Here is a 17,231-nt window from a genome sequence, read left to right on the forward strand (position 1 = left end):
GTTTTCAAAATAATTTCTAATTGTCTTCTGTATTTCTGTAGCGTCTGTTGTGATATTGCCTTTTTCATCCTGTATGCTAGTAATTTGAGTTCTCTCTCCTTCTCTTCGTTAGCATGGCTAAGGGTCTATCGATCTTATTTTAGTTTTTTCAATTGTTTCTTTTGTTTTGATTTCATTAATTTCAGCTCTGATTTTAATTATTTCTTGCCTTCTACTTCTTTTGCTGTTGCTTTGCTCTTCTTTTTCTAGGATTTTGAGATAAAGTATTAGATCATTTATTTGTTGGTTTTTTCTTTTTTTAAGGAATGAACTCCAAGCAATGAATTTTCGTCTTAGAACTGCTTTCAATGTGTCCCATAGATTCCAATATGTTGTGTCTGTGTTTTCATTTATCTCTAAGAATTTTTTAATTTCCTCCTTGATGTCTTCTATAACCCATTGATCATTCAGTAACCTATTGTTCATTCTCCAAGTGATACATGATTTTTCCTTCCTTCTTTTATTGTTGATTTTCAGTTTCATTCCATTATGATCAGATAAGATGCATGGTATTATCTCTACTCCTTTATATTGTCTAAGAGTTGCCCTGTGACATAATATGAGATCTATTTTTGAGAAGGATCTATGTGCTGCTGTGAAAAAAGTGTAACTACTTGATGTTGGGTGGTATATTCTATATATGTCAATTAAGTCTGGGTTATTAATTATGTTATTGAGTTCTATAGTTTCCTTTTTCAACTTTTGTTTGGAAGATCTGTCCAGTTGTGAGAGAGGTGTGTTGAAGTCTCCCATGATTATTGTATGGTGGTCTATTAGACTCTTGAACTTGAGAAGAGTTTGTTTGATGAACATAGCTGCACCATTGTTTTGGGCAATATATATATATATATTTATGATTGTTATGTCTTGTTGGTGTATGGTTCCCTTGAGCAGTATGTAGTGTCCCTCTTTATCCCTTTGGATTAACTTTGGCTTGAAATCTATTTTATTTGATATGAGTATGGACACTCCTGCTTGTTTCCGAAGTCCATATGAGTGATGATTTTTCCCAACCTTTTACCTTCAGTCTATGTATGTCTTTTCCTATCAAATGTGTCTCTTGTAAGCAGCATATTGTTGGGTCATGTTTTGTGATCCATTCTACTAGCCTGTGTCTCTTAATTGGTGAGTTTAAGACATTAACATTTAGGGTTATTATTGAGATATGGGTTGTTCTTCCAGCCATATTTCTTTATTTATGTTACTGAACATGGTTTGTTTTCCTCTTTATTTCCCCCCCTTTACTGTCCTATCGCCCACTATTGGTTTTCATTGTTATTTTCCATTTCCTCTTTCTGTAATGTTTTGCCGAGGATTTTTTTGAGAGATGGTTTTCTAGCTGCAAATTCTTTTAACTTTTGTTTATCGTGGAAGGTTTTAATTTCATCTTCCATCCTGAAGCTTAATTTTGCTGGATACACAATTCTTGGTTGGAACCCATTTTCTTTCAGTGTTTGAAATATGTTATTCCAGGATCTTCTAGCTTTCAAAGTCTGTGTTGAGAGATCAACTGTTATCCTGATTGGTTTACCCCTAAATGTAATCTGCTTCCTTTCTCTTGTAGCTTTTAAAATTCTCTCCTTATTCTGTATGTTGGGCATCTTCATTATAATGTGTCTAGGTGTGGATCTCTTATGATTGTGCACATTCGGCGTCTTGTAGGCTTCTAGGATTTGGGATTCTGTCTCCTCCTTCAAGTCTGGGAAGTTTTCTCGAATTATTCCATTGAATAGATTGCTCATTCCTTTGGTTTGGACCTCTATACCTTCCTGTATCCCAATGACTCTTAAGTTCGGTCTCTTTATGTTATCCCATATTTCTTGGATGTTCTGCTCATGGTTTCTTAACAGTCTTGCTGAGCTGTCTATGTTCTTTTCAAGTTGAAATACTTTGTCTTCATTGTCTGATGTTCTATCTTCTAAGTGTTCTACTCTGCTGGTAGTATTCTCAATTGAGTTTTTAAGTTGGTTTATTGCTTCCTGCATTTCTAGGATTTCTGTTTGTTTGTCTTTTATAACCTCTATCTCCCTTTATCTTTTGCTTCCTGGATTTGTTTATGTAATTCATTGTTGAAGTGATCTTTCATTGTCTGACTTTGCTGTCTAATGTCTTCCTTGAGACTCCAGATCATCTGAAGCATGTATATGCTGAATTATTTATCTGACATTCCATCTGCTGCAGATATTACCTCTTCTAATGTTGAGTTGACCTGCATTACTTGTGGTCCTTTCTTTCCTTGTCTCTTCATACTGTTCGCGTTTCTTTCTGCTTGCTGAAACTGTTGTGTTATTGAATTTTCCCCCTATATATTTGTATTAGTCTTGTATAGTTGCAAAGTCTCCTGCGCACAGGGGCTCTGCTCCTCCGCCAATTGGGGCAATGTGCCTACCACACCAGCAGGCTGCTGGGCCTGTTCTGCCGGTTGGTAGCAAGTGTGCCACCTTGCAGGCACGGGCAGCGGCTCTGCCCCTCTGCAGGCCGCTGGGCCTGTCCTGTCGGTGGTCGCAGTTCCGCCTACTTTGCAGGCACGGGCAGTGGCTCTGCCCCTCTGAAGGCCGCTGGGCCTGTTCTGCTGGTGGGTTGCAGGTCCACCTACCTTGCACGCGCGGGCAGCAGCTCTGCCCCTCCGAGGGTCTCTGGGCCTGTTCTGTCGGTGGTCACAGTTCCGCCTACCTTGCAGGTGCGGGGGGGGGCAGCTCTGCCCCTCCGCAGGCCGCTGGGCCTGTTCTGCCGGTGGGTCACAGGTCTGCCTACCTTGCAGGCGCGGGAGGCGGCTCTGCCCTTTTGCAGGCCACTGGGACAGTTCTGTTGGTGGGTCGCAGGTCCGCCCACCTTGCAGGCAAGTGGGGTGGCTCTGCCCCTCTGCGGGTTCCTGGGCCTATTCTGCCGGTAGGTCGCAGGTCTGCCTACCTTGCATACGTGGTTGGCAGCTCTGTCCCTCCACAGGCCACAGGGCCTGTTCTGTCGGTGGTCACAGTTCCGCCTACCTTGCAGGCGCAGGGGGAGGGGGCGGCTCTGGCCCTCAGCAGGCCGCTGGGCCTATTCTGCAGGTAGGTCGCAGATCTGCCTAACTTGCAGGCGTGGTTGGCAGCTCTGCCCCTCCGTGGGCCACTGGGCCTCTTTTGTTGATGGTCACAGTTCTGCCTACCTTGCTGGCGCGGGGGGAGGGGGCAGCTCTGCCCCTCAGCAGGCCGTTGGGCCTGTTCTGCTGGTGGGTCGCAGGTCCGACTACCTTGCAGGTGCGTGGGGCGGCTCTGCCACTCCGCAGGTTGCTGGGCCTACTCTGCCAGTGGGTCGCAGGTCCACCTACCTTGCAGGTGCGGGGAGAGGGGGCGGCTCTGCCCCTCAGCAGGCCGCTGGGCCTGATCTGCCTGTGGGTCGCAGGACCGCCTACCTTGCAGGCGTGTGGGGCAGTTCTGCCATTCCTCAGGTTGCTGGGCCTACTCTGCTGGTGGGTCACAGGTCCGCCTACTTTGCAGGCGTGGTTGGCAGCTCTGCCCCTCCACAGGCCACTGAGCCTGTTCTGTTGGTGGTCACAGTTCCGCCTACCTTGCTGGCACGGGGGGAGGGGGCAGCTCTGCCCCTCAGCAGGCCGCTGGGCCTGTTTTGCTGGTGGGTCGCATGTCCGCCTACCTTGTAGGCGCGTGGGGCGGCTCTGCCACTCCGCAGGTTGCTGGGCCTGACCTGCCGGTGGGTCGCAGGTCCGCCTACCTTGCAGGCGCGGGGGGAGGGTGCGGCTCTGCCTCTCAGCAGGCTGCTGGGGCTGATCTGCTGGTGGGTCACAGGTCCGCCTACCTTGCAGGCGCGTGGGGCAGCTCTGCCCCTCCGCGGGTTGCTGGGTCTACTCTGCTGAGTTTCACAATTTCAAAACATCTCAATGAGCTTATTCTGGGTCAGTAACCTTAGGCCTTGGGATTCCAAGTTTTTACTTTCTGTCTTGTAGTTATTCATTGACATTCAGTAGAAATATCAGGCAACTAATAGCAGTGAACTCTGAAGGAAATGTGTTTTTCAGATGCTAGTGAATAACTTCATTGGCAATATACATAAAAAAATGAACCATCTAGATTTTAGAGGTATCTTTTAAGCAAACTGAACTTGCCAAAAAGGGCTCAAAATAAGTTATATACAGACTGGGGGCAGTAAATGATTCAAGTTTATTTAGAAGTGGACTATATGTCCAGAAGAGTACTTCAGAGAATCCTTTAGCTTTAATTTGCTTTTAGTGGTAAATGTTCTCAGATTAGTAAAAAGGAGAGCATTTAAATGAGCATTTGGGAAGCCTATCTCATTCCTTTAAGAAGCCAAATGTAGCTTCTAAAGAGTAAGGTCCTGTTTTAAAAAATATCAAATGTTTTCAGGATATTATTATTATTTTTTTTTTTTTGGTGGTTGGTACTAGGGATTGAACCCATGAGTGCTTAACCATTGAGCTACAACCCCAATCCCTACCACATCTTTTTAATTTTGAGACAGGGTCTCTCAGTTGCCCAGGCTGGTGTTGAACTTGGAATCCTGCTGCTCAGCCTCCCAAGTTGCTGGGATTATAAACATGCGCCACCATACCTGGTTAGAATTTTTAAAATTTTTTTTTTCTAGTTGTATACGGACAGAGTGCTTTTATTTTATTTGTTTATTTTTATGTGGTGCTGAGTACCAAACACAGTGCCTCACACATGCTAGGCAAGTGCTCCATCACTGAGCTACAGCCCTAGCCTATAGAATATTAATTGAGAATGAAAATATACCATATTCTAAGAAAGACTTATGTTGATGCATTTCCTAAAAACAATTAACTATGAAAATAATAACTGTGTGGGTTGGGGTTGTAGCTCAGCGGTAGAGCACTCGCCTAGAATGCGTGAGGCCCTGGATTCGATCCTCAGCACCACACAAAAACAAATAAACAAAATAAAAGTATTGTGTACGACTAAAAAATAAATATAAAAAGTATTTAAAAAATAATAACTGTGGCAAATGCATTTAGTTCAGTGGAGTGGTAGTAAATAAAGAATAAATATCTATAAGTAGAATTTATTCCCAGCTGGGGGGAAAGAGAGAGAGAAAGGTCATCATAAAAGAATATCTACAAAGAAACACATGACCAATGAAAGCACATGACGAACAGAGCTGCAGCTGAGTAAGCTAAATGAAGCGGCTGAGAAGAAAAGCCCAGATGCCTTGAAGGTTCTTTCTGTCAGTTACCCAAAGCTTAAGCAGCGTCATTCCTATATCTACAGGAGGAAAAACTCCACACAGAGGGAAATCTGACACTTCTCCTAGGACCAGAATTTCTTCTCCATGCCCTACCTCATAAAGTCCCAGCCCAAGAAGTGTCTGTAATGGCCAGAAGGTTTGAAGAAGATGGTTAGGGAAGGCCAACTGACAGCTGCCCTCCTAATGCCTCACCACCACCTCAGAGGGCACTGCTGTGGCTGGGATCCTGGGTCCACATCCTGCCAAATGAGACCCTATACAGTCACAACCTCTCCAAGGCTTAGGTTCTTTATTGGTAAAGCAGGGATAAGAAAAGCTACTTTAATAAGGTTTTGTGTCAATTAAAGATAGTATCTGTAAAGTACCTAACAACTCTGACACACAGTCAATGCTATAAATGTTGGCGACTATTACAAGCAACAACATTCTGATATCATTTGTCTATTTTATTCAGACAAAAAAACCTGGTGTGTGATTTATTACTTTGTGAATCAGTTTTGTACTGTTTTAAATAAGGTAATATTGAAAAACAGGAAAAGATGATAGAGTACCTTTACTTTCTCATCTGTAAGACTGAATCAAGTTATCAGCTCAAGAAGTTTACATCCTATGTAGATAGCTTCAGCCTCCTCTTTGACTAAGATTCTAAGCTTGGTTAGAAAACAGCACTAAAAAAATTACAGAAAGGCTCACTTTAAAAAAATGGAGGCCATTATTTTGGAATAAGCTCCTATGGTAAGCCACAACACATCAGGACAAAACTAAAAATGAATTCACTTAATGCTAAAGTTCCACCTCACCAAACTGAAATTGTGCTGTTTATTTGACTTTCCTGAAACATTAGGAGTAAAAAGAAAATAGCCAAATTTCCCAAACAGGCCAGTTTCCCCTTGCATAATAATAAAATTTCCTCTGCCCTAATCCTTACACAAAAAAAGTAATCTGAAGTAACCTGATGTTAACTTTTTCTGGAAGTACACAATCATTTTTCTATTATTTCGTCTCCTTGCTCACACTCTACAGAGTAACTTTCAAATGACCCATCTGTCTTTTGTTTCTGCTTCCCTCAGTGCTTTCTGGCTATACTACTAACCTCCTGTGCTCAGCTCATTAGAACATTCACTATAATTTATGAAATGAAATGTTGCCCGATTTTAGAATTGAAAATAAAGCCAACTAGGACTTTCAAATTGTTGTAATTTCGTCCTCTGACAGAGTTAGCCATGATATTATACTCAGATGTAGCATTGTAAACAATAATTTTCTGACTATAAACCTAAGGAAAAAAGGATATCAATATAATCCAGCCAAATGAAAACAACAAAGTTAAAACTTAGCCAAACAGATACCTCAACTGGATTTGTTTGAGGAGGGAAAACTTGTGCAAGACGTGAAGCTAGTGGACCTATACTTTAAAAGCAATGTCTTCTGGAGGACATCCTACAGTAAGGACAAAGTCACCCTAACCCCTCTTACTTGCTACATTTAACACTTCTAAACAAAAAGGCCTAATGTCCCAAAGATAGTACAGAGTCACATAAAGAACTGTCAGAATAAAAATTACATTTCCTGATGTGAACTGAAACAGAAAACATCAGTGGAATACTAGAAATTTATACAATTTAAATAATTTTCTGTCTAATCCTTAATCAAACTATTGAATTAATTAAAAATTCACTATTTCCCAAAACATCCTGCTAGCCAGAAACAATGTATTCTTGGAAAGTTTTGAAATTACACCAAATCCTGCCAAAACTGTTTTCATTCCAAAATGTGATGTACAGAAACAAACATCCAACTTACCCAGATTTGCTGTCATGGATTCTAGGTCTGCTATTAAACCTGGAAGCTGCTGGAGCTGTTCTTGCAGCTCTATCAGGCTGGTCTTCTTTTTCTCCCAGTGTGCTGAAAGCATGACCACCTCACTGTCCACCAACTGCAACACAGACCCAGAAAGGCAAAGGAAAACAGATCTTGGGTATGAAGAAATTACAGCTAGTACAAGATTCAGTCACTGTTAATTTAACAATCCACTACTTAGCACAGATGATACTACATGCTAAACAAGCCTGAGATTGTTTTCTTTTTTTTTTTTTTTCAGAAAAGAACTGACTTATTCAGTACAGGAAACCTCAAATTGTTGCTTTTGACAGTGCATCTTAACCCAAAGAAGAGAAAGTTCAAAAATGACTTTTGAAATCACTTCTACGTATAATCTATTTTTAAGGAAACCATTTATTTGAAAATCTAAAGAGAAAAAAAAAACCTACCACAAGTAATCAAAAAGAAAACAAACAATAACAAATCAAAACATAATTAGCAGGTAATTATTTGTTTTACAAAGGAATTCTCATAACAGAAGTTTCCTAATGCATTTTAAATAACCTGATGATTTCATAGTTAAGCAGGAATATTTCCTGCATAAAGATATTGACAATAAAGATATTGACGTATACCAAAGAACTATAGGTAATTGTGTGCAATTCCAGCAAAAGATTTACATCACCAAACAAGTAAATCAGATGTTAAAAAGTCCTAACAGCAGGGTTAAGAGATACTAGGCTAGCCTAAGATAATTCTAACTTCTTTTCCTAAAGACTGTAAAGAAAGTAACACCCATTAGTTTCTCCCAAACAATTTTGTTTTGGTCTTAACATGGTGAAAGAGGAAAGGACCTGGGATAAGATGCAGGGGGTGAAAGGTCACTATTTGAAAACATGGCCAATAACAAGAAGCCAGAATTGTGACAAATACCCATATTCTGTACAATAAATGTTGCAAAATCCATTACATAATCATTTGAATTTGATATGCAAAATCATTGAATTCAGTTTTATAGAAAGAATTTACATTACAAGAGATTAAAATTCTTTAAGAGTTAGACTGAATACAACTGATTCTCATATCTCAAAATATAAGAATTTTAGAGGAATTAATATATCAAAATTAAGATACAAAATTATTATTTTACTACATTATTATTACTACTAGATTTTTTATTATATTAAAATGTAGAAACACTCATATCTGAAAAATAAAAAGAGTACAATGTGTCTCCCTATTGTTTCCAGCCCACAGTGGGGCAATAATGATACCATCTCTCATATTCAGGCCTTTGTTGAGGGGAAGAGGTGACACCAAGTTTTCTGTGAACTGTACTTCTCATTATTTTTTAATTTTTTATTTATTTACTATTTTATTTATTAAGAGATGAGGGTCTGGCTATGTTGTTCAGGCTGGCCTTGAATTCCTGGGCAAAAGCCACACTGTCTTAGCCTCTCCAAGTAGCTGGGACCATAGGCAGATATCACGATTGTCAACTGGTCTTTATAATAATCTCTAAAAGTAGTTTTAAAACTACTAAAAAAGTACTAAACTGCAATAAAAGATACAACTGTGATATGGTAAGGAATTGGCTTGAAACAAAGATCTGTGTTCACAAAATTCATTTCTAAAGTTCAAACAACTTTTATTGACTGCCCACTATTTGCTAATTCCTGTTTTAGGCACTGGAGATGAATAAAGAATATCCTGCACTCTCAGGCATAGTTTGGTGGAAGATTTCTCAAATTCTCTTGGCTTCAGACTTTAAACTGTAACAAAACTCCTTTATTACAGGGACATAAATAATACATTTTGCCTGAGCCAGGCATGGTAGTGCATGCCTATAATCCCAGCAACTTGGGGGCCTGCCCAGGAGGCTGAGGCAGGAGGATCCCAAGTTTAAGGTCAGCTTTGGTAACTTAGGGAGATCCTGTCTCAAAAACGAAAATAATTTTGAAAAAGGGGTTGGTAATGTGGTTCAGTGGTAGAGTGTCCTGTGTTCAATCTCCTATATCACAATAAATAAATAAACAACACACACGCCCCCCATCCTTGTATATATGTGTGCGTAAATATATATGGCATATCTTTTTGAAAAGTTGTTAAATCTATAATAAACAATTCTGTAATATTAATCATTCCTTACTAAAAATCAAAGGTCTTGAGGATCCAATCCAGTGCCTCACATATCTAAGGCAAGTGCTTTACCATTGAGCTACAGCCCCAACCCATCAATATTTAATATTAAAACTTAATGATAGTTTATCTTATATAACTTCCACAAAATTAAAAATTACATTCTGAACATAGGCTATAAGATTATGATAAAAAATAATTTATTCCCAGAAATTCAATTTTCTACCTCTAAGTCAACAAATCCAATTTTAATAATAGGAAATCAACTTAAGGAGCAGGACAAACCCAGAGGGCTTCATTCTAAAATCCCTTCTGGCAGCCACTGAGATTAGGCAAATAAAGAATGAGCATGGAACACCAATGACTTACAATGTGGATAACAAGACCTCACTCTATACAAAATTGCACAGTTCAGAGTCAAAGGAGATATATTATTTCATTTGATCTTTGAACAACTTTAGTAAGCTAGAAGCAAAACACTAGAGGTCTAACTTCAGAAAACTGCCCTCAGGCTCTAACTCCTAAGTCACTATTAACTCTGTATTCACTTACCGATTGCTAAGGAAGGGAAAAATATCAGAACTTGTTTAGAAAAAGCCTAGGCAACTAAGTTTTACTATTGACCACAGACATTTGCTTTTTAAGATACTGCTCTAAATTGTAAAATTACATAGTTAGAATTGGCTTTAAAGTAGGTAAGTATGAAATAATTTGTTAAACAAGACTGAATTGTCTATGAGTATGTTTGCCCCAAGAGACTGATGCTGTTGAGTTAAAAGCTGACAAAGACACATGAGCAGGTCTGATAAAATAAACATGTGATAAGTTTAACACGACTAATAATAAACACACTTAAATATTTACATGTCTCAACACATTACAGAGGGCTTTGAAGTACATTTTCATTATTGCAGCTGGGAATTGTACTTTTGGAAAGCAGAGAAGTCTCTGGTTCTGACAACTTGGAGGGTTTGGGTGTTTGCTACTATTTGGGAGGAAGGGACCAGAATCTGTGGGAATCTGAGGGCTCCAGGCAGACAGAGTTTCATCTATGAAGAATTTCTTGGTTGTCAAAATGCAGTCACTTGTGACTCTCATTTCCTAACTGAGTTCCTCAGTTCCTTAGAAGGTATTATTAATTATGTGAGGCCAAAACCATATGCCAATTTGTTCAGGAATACTGACAGATTTCCTTGTTGGCTCCTTCTGCCAATAGGTAGACCATAACCTTTCACTAGGGGATGTAGCCACTTCAAAGTTCAAAGAGCATTATGTAAGTGTCTCAGATTCAGTTCCCAAGTCTTCTATCCCCTTAAATCTCCAAAAGTTTTTTACTATTTGACCCAGATTCCATATTTTATATTTTTAACACTGATTTTAGTTCCTTATTCATTTTTAAGCCTTTTAATTTCTTTAATTTTTGTGAGCTTAATGTATATTATAAATTCTTATATTCAAATATACATCCTTATATATTTTTGTGAGCTTAATGCATTTTTAAATACATACAAAAATTCTTATATGCAATATTTATAATATATAAACAGGTATTCTTTCATATGTAACCTAAAACTCAAGGCATTTTAGAAGGGGATCTGGGTCATCCATGACTTTTTATATGTTATACATAAATATATACTTTTATATATACAGAGAGGGAGAAGGGGAGGGAGGGAGAAAGAGAGAGAACACATACTCGTGTTTCAAGGCTACAGGGCTTTGTTTCCCTTTCTTTCTCTCTTTGGCAGTACTAGGGCTTGAACTCAAGGGCATTGTAGGTACATCTACAGTCCTTTTTTATTTTTTGTTTTGAGACAGGGTCACTGACTTGCCTGGGATAATGAAATTTGTGATCCTCCTGCCTCAGCCTCCAGTCACTGGGATTATAGACATGCTATAGACCACACCCTGCTACTACAGGGCTTTTCAAAGTAGTCAGGAGTCAATTAACAAAAGGGTATATTGAGAAATGCACCAGTAAGCAATTTCATCTTTGTGCAAATACCATAGAGAGCACTTTAACCTAAAAGGTGTAGCCCATTACATACCTAGACTACATAGTAGATAGCTATGGCTCCTAAACCAGTACAGCAGGTTATTATATAGAATACTGTAGATAACTGAAACACAATCTAAACTGTAATATATCTAAACAAAAAAATGATTCAGTAAAAATATGGTATGGGCGGGGAGGAGATACACCTGTCTAGGGCGCTTACCAGGGCTGGAGTGTGCAGGACTGGAAGTTGCTCTAGGGGAGTCAGCAAGTAAGTGGAGAAGAAATGTGTAGGCCCAGGACACTATTGTACCTACAGTAGACTTTTCTTCCTTAAATAATAAACTTAGTTTACTATAGTTTTTTAGTTTGACTTATATAGTAACAGGTTAAAACACAAACATATTGTACAGTTATACAAAAATATTTTCTTTGTATCTTGTTGATTTCTGCAGCCTCTTCCTTGGTGAATCTTCTGAAGTCATGGACAAACCTCTTGAATATCTTCTTCCAGAAGTCAGCATATACTCCATGGAGAAATCACCCTAAGCCCAAGTAAAGTTCGGGCTGCAGCAGCATCTTCTCAGCATCTTGTTCAGTTGCAGTACTAGCCAGGGCAAAAGTCCTCCTCCAGTAGTAGGCCTTAAAAGTTGCTGTAAGTCCTTGATACAGATCAAAAGGGTGATATTTAGAAGGAGAAACACCACTTTGACAAAGGGATGAAGATCACCAATAAAAGGCAGATATATACAAGCATTACCAACAATCCAACAATAAGCAATATTTTGAAAAGTATGTTATTCTCCAAACAGTGCTTCTCCATTCTGCTGGCAAAGCTCTCAGGAGGCATTCTAGAAGAGGACTGGGTCATGCATGACTTCCTATTGTTCCACAGGACACTGTGTGTGCTTATTGATATGCTGGAAAGTCCTGCAGTTCTCACAATGTCAGAGGGTATGAGAGGGTTTCAATCTGTAGCCTGCAACATTTCCCTCAAGCAAAACTGTTGTCTTCTCCTTGCAAGCCAAGAAACCTAACGCTGACCTGGCTGCTTATGGGGTAAAAATCCTTCTAGTCCTCCTATTCCATACAGGGAGCTTTCATCCACTTGAAGATCTGCTCTGGCAGGTGATTTTCCTCCATGATAAGTTTATCTAGTATTTCCAAAACCCCTCAGCTGCCCTCACAGCAGCACTCACGGACTCAACATTCTTTCACATTCTATGATGAATAACGATTCTTGAATAGCTTAAACCCCCACAGCTGGTGGCACATTCAATATCAGAGGTGGGTCCGGCCTTTTCTTTCAACACTGTGAACAATCTCTTGCTATGGCCATGATTGTCCTGGTGCTGACAGGGATGGGCTTCTGGTCTTCAATCCAGGCCACTAGAAGTTTCTCAGTATCTGACACAGGCTCCTCTTGAATTTGTTACTCTCGTTGCCTTCATCAAAGAAGCAGGTCCTTTAACAGCTTCCATCACTCTGCTCTAGATTAAGGCCAAGTGATAACATTGCTGCGCTTCCATCTTCATAGTCCTTCGTCACTTTTAATTTTGTTAGCAGGTCAATTATTCGATGTGGCCTATTAATGGCAACATTAGCAGCTATTTTTGTATACTTAAGGGCCATGATGAACAAGATAACATAAAAATAAATCAAGCACAAGGGAAAATGATGCGATCAAGATGTGGTAAACCGAGATGAGGCTGCTGTGGAATAGCACGTTAACAGTATGCAAAACATGGCGCACTGTTTTATGGTAAACTGTTTCTGTTGTTGTTGTTTTTAAATAAGTAGGAGTACATTTTAAAATAATAAAAAGGACAGTCAATATGTAAACCAGCCACATTGTCCTTTATTATTTTATGTGCTATTCATAATTGTATGAGTTACATGGCAGTGCAGTATGTATACACCAACACCACCATAAACATGAGTAACATGCTGCACTTTGAAAAAACCTCAGCTGTGACATCACTTGCATTTCAGGTCCATTATCATTCAATGGTGCTCTCATTATATATTTAGCCCAAGGTTGACTGAGAAACTTGGTCATGCAGCATATGGCTGTGACTACTCTGCCTTACTGCCAGAAACTAACATTCCCCTCTTCTCAGCAATTTCTAAGAGAAAGAAATACTAGTATCTAAAGGTCATTATAAATATTCCTTTGTTCTAACATAGGTAGATGGTAAAGAAAGTCTTAAATCCAAAAGTCAGACACACAGAAATATCTAAGAGAAAGTTTAACTGACATTAATAACACAAAGCATTTGACCATGGCTAGTAAAGCTTTAAGTGTGTGTACCAATAATTTTAAATACAAGTTACTTTCATTCATTATATACTCTATAAATACCTAAAAATAAATTTGTTCTTTAAACAGCATTCAAATCACTGAAATGTTTATATTTTATATATACATATACTTGTATATATTATTTATATACTTAACTTTTTTATTTGTTAAACCAAGTGTTGATTTTAGGTAGACTGAGCAAAGCTAAGCTTTTGCCCAAACAGTAAGAAATTCTTTAACAGTGGGTAGAATGAGATCACATCTCATAATTTACATATACTACAAAGTTATCAAACTATAATTCAAAGCATTATACTAGATGAATCAAATATCTCACTGTTCTTAGAATAAAAGTTAAAAATTCTCCAACCCAACTAAACTAAATTATCAGACTGAGAAATTGTGTTGGGGGGGGAAAAAAAAGTGTGAGCCAGGCAAGGTAGAGCACACCTATAATAGTGACTCCAGAGGCTGAGGTAGGAGGACTTCAAGTCCAGTAACTTAGCAAGACCTGAAGCAACTTAATGATATTCTCTCTCAAAATTAAAAAAAAAAGGCTGAGGATAAAGCTCTGTGGCAAAATGCCCCTGAGTTAAATCCCCAGCACCAAAATAATATTATTATTTTGGGAGTTTGAACTAAATTCAATATTAGATATTTATTTATTTAGATGCCAGGGATTGAATATGAAGTATTGCAAAATACTTCCATACAATAATAAACTTAATTCTTAATAAATTAACATTTAACATCGAAAAGGAAAATTTCCCATGAATATAAAATTAGACAATTCTAGATGAGCATGCGTGCCTGTAATCCCAGTTGCTCAGGAGGCTGAGGTAGGAGGATCCCAAGTTCAAAGACAGCCTCAGCAACTTAGTGAGGTCCTAAGAAACTCAGCAAGACTCTGTCTCCAAAAAAAAAAAAAAAGGACTGGGTACAGATGTAGCTCAGTGATTAAGTAGCCCTGGGTTCAATCGCTGGCACCAATATGAATAAATAGTTAAATAAAATTAGCCGATCCTTTACCTCTCCAGCATTTGCACATTCTTTGGCTCTTCTGTGAAGTGCAGCCCAGGTATCTTCATATCTAAGAAAAGCAAAACAATTCAAAATGAAAAAAATCACACATTAAAAATAAATACTATTGCCAATCCCAATAAACCAAATGCCAAATGGTTTGTCTGATATGTGGATGCTAATTCACAATAAGTGGGGATAGGGGTGGGGGCTAGGGACAAAGAGGTACTTAGGTACTTTGGATTAGACAGAGGGGAGTGAAGGGTGGGGAGGGAGTATGGGGGTAGGAAGAATAGAAGAACTAACAGACATTATCACCCTACGTACATGTATGATTACACAATCAGTAGATTCTACATCATGTACAACCAGAAGAATGAGAAGTTATACTCCATTTATGTATGATGTGTCAAAATGCATTCTACTGTCATGTATAACTAATTAGAATTTAAAAAAAAAAAAGATGAACCTGGAACATAATACCACTCCAGAAAGGAGCAGCTCAAAAAATAAGGGGACATGTTCCAAGAACTTTAAAAAGCTTCTATGACCAAATATGGGGACAATTAAAGCAACCAAAAAAAAAATAATGGTAGTAATGGATTATAACTTGAAGAATAAAACAAACATCCATGAGTCCGTAGTGATATAAACAAATAGTTGAATAAATAAAGGAAGGAGAGGAGAAAAACTCTTGTTTATAGAATGCCAATTAATTTTAAAAGAAATGATGAAAATCACTACTTGGTAAATATAAGAAAATAACTGTTTCAGGAAAGAATTCTAATGGATTTAAAATTTGTGGATGAAAGTACGAAGAGAAAGAGGATATTAACATAGCCTCAAAGTATCTCTCCAGAGGATACACATTAACTAAAATGGTGAGAAGAGAGTGAACAGTATGTATACAAACCATTATAGAGACATGCTATCCAATTCTTAGCAGATACTCATAAGCAAGGATTCAGGATGATCAAGGGCAATGAGAAATATCAACATCAGGTGCCCCCTGATATGGTGTACTTGAGAAGGACACAAAATCACTCTTCTAGTGTTTTCTGATAGAGGGCACTAACTCGAATTCATTCATTAGGAAAGAGGAAACAAACTTGAGTTAATAGGACATTTTGCAAACACTAACCAGTCCTTTTCAAAAGTGTCAAGATCATGAGAAGACAGACTCAGGAAGTGTTCTGACTACAGGAGATAAAGGAGGCATAGTGACCAAATAAAATGTGTGATGCTGGACTGGATCTTGGTTCAGAAAAAAAGATATTAGTCAAGACAATTACAGAAATCTGAATAAAAGTTACAGTATTTACCAACATTAATTTTTTGCTTCTGATCATGATTATCATAGTTATGCAAAATCAGGAAAGACCGAATTCCTTGATCTATTTTTATAATCGTTTTTAAGTATAAAATGATCTCAAGATTTAAAAAATACAATTTCTGCACCATTCACACATGGTTGCTGATGTAAAACGTGATTTTCCATCTTATCTAAAATTCTAACTATTCAAGTGACAATTCTCTGAAAGGGACTATGTATTCAATGAATTTATACTACCTCCCTTTATAGTTACAGAGAAATTTACAATTTTCCTGTTGAATTTAAATAGGAAAATAAATCTAGACAACCCCAACAGAGTGTTATCAGTGTACATATGTATATTTGTAATGAAAGGCAAGGTGGAAGGTCACACAATTAATAGTCTTACTGTCACTGTCAACTAACAGAAAGATTGAAAATTTTCTCTGGTGTATCAGACTGTGTAAGTATCAATTAAAATCAACAAGATTCACCGAATGCCAAACATTACTAAATGTAGGCATCAGAGTTGCTGAGATGGACTTTACCTCAGCATCTCAAAGCTCTAGTACCTAGCACAGGGGAGTTATTAAATGCCTGCCAAGTGAAGAAATAAATACACTCACTTCAAAATTTAAATTCAGGGCTTCATGATAAAATTTTCTATCATTTTCTCCAATCAATGGAAAAGAGCAAATTCATCACTGCCTGCCATTTAAACTCCAGATCAATCATTCTTTTCCTACCATCTCCTTTTTGTCCCTGTTGTATTTGTGCTTTCCACACCTTCTTTACCACTGTATCACCTTCCCTCATATCCACCAGTTCAGCACTGGTTCTTGACTTTTCCTTCTGTATTTGATATTCCTTAAAAAATAACACAGGTTAACCTAACCAGTCTTTTTTTTCTGCTCTCCTATGCTACTGAGCATTATTATAGAAAGGTATACAAACCATTACCGTGCTATCCAACCTTGCACGGGCCTCACCTGCCAATCAGCAGTTTTAAAATTTCATTCCTATAAGATCGCTCACAGAAGTCTACACAGCAGGTGTTACACATATCACAAAGCTTTGAAAGTCATCTCTATCTAGTCACTTTCAACAAATGGGTGGCCTTGTTATAAAGATCCTGGATATAAGCCTTCAATTTTCATGCTTTCAAATGTCTTTAAAATGGCAAATCAATGATGAAAAATGGAGAAAAAAAATCATCCTGATAATACAATAATTCATTATTCTAATAATACTTCAAATATAGAATTAGTGGAAGAATTCACAATATAATCAGAAAAATCAACATATATATAAATAATTACCTTCTAAGGTAACTCATTAAGGAGACGGACTTTTAACTGTTATACACCACACTGCCTAAAGCTATG

General features: G+C 38.2%; 1 protein-coding gene across 3 annotated transcripts in view; it reads right to left on the bottom strand.

Annotated features, from left to right (window-relative positions):
• Dtnbp1 (dystrobrevin binding protein 1) overlaps window positions 1-17,231 on the bottom strand; it is a 144,383-nt gene that overhangs the window by 115,122 nt on the left and 12,030 nt on the right. For all 3 annotated transcript variants that reach the window (XM_078020565.1, XM_078020563.1, XM_078020564.1), the window contains exons 4-5: window positions 14,544-14,604; window positions 7,060-7,192 (exon numbers count right to left, since the gene is read on the bottom strand). In XM_078020565.1, coding sequence (XP_077876691.1) covers window positions 7,060-7,192; window positions 14,544-14,604 — 194 coding nt within the window. The remainder of the gene's footprint in view (window positions 1-7,059; window positions 7,193-14,543; window positions 14,605-17,231) is intronic.

This window comes from Ictidomys tridecemlineatus, chromosome 8 (assembly GCF_052094955.1).
Source record: "Ictidomys tridecemlineatus isolate mIctTri1 chromosome 8, mIctTri1.hap1, whole genome shotgun sequence".
Taxonomy (NCBI): Eukaryota; Metazoa; Chordata; class Mammalia; order Rodentia; family Sciuridae; genus Ictidomys; species Ictidomys tridecemlineatus.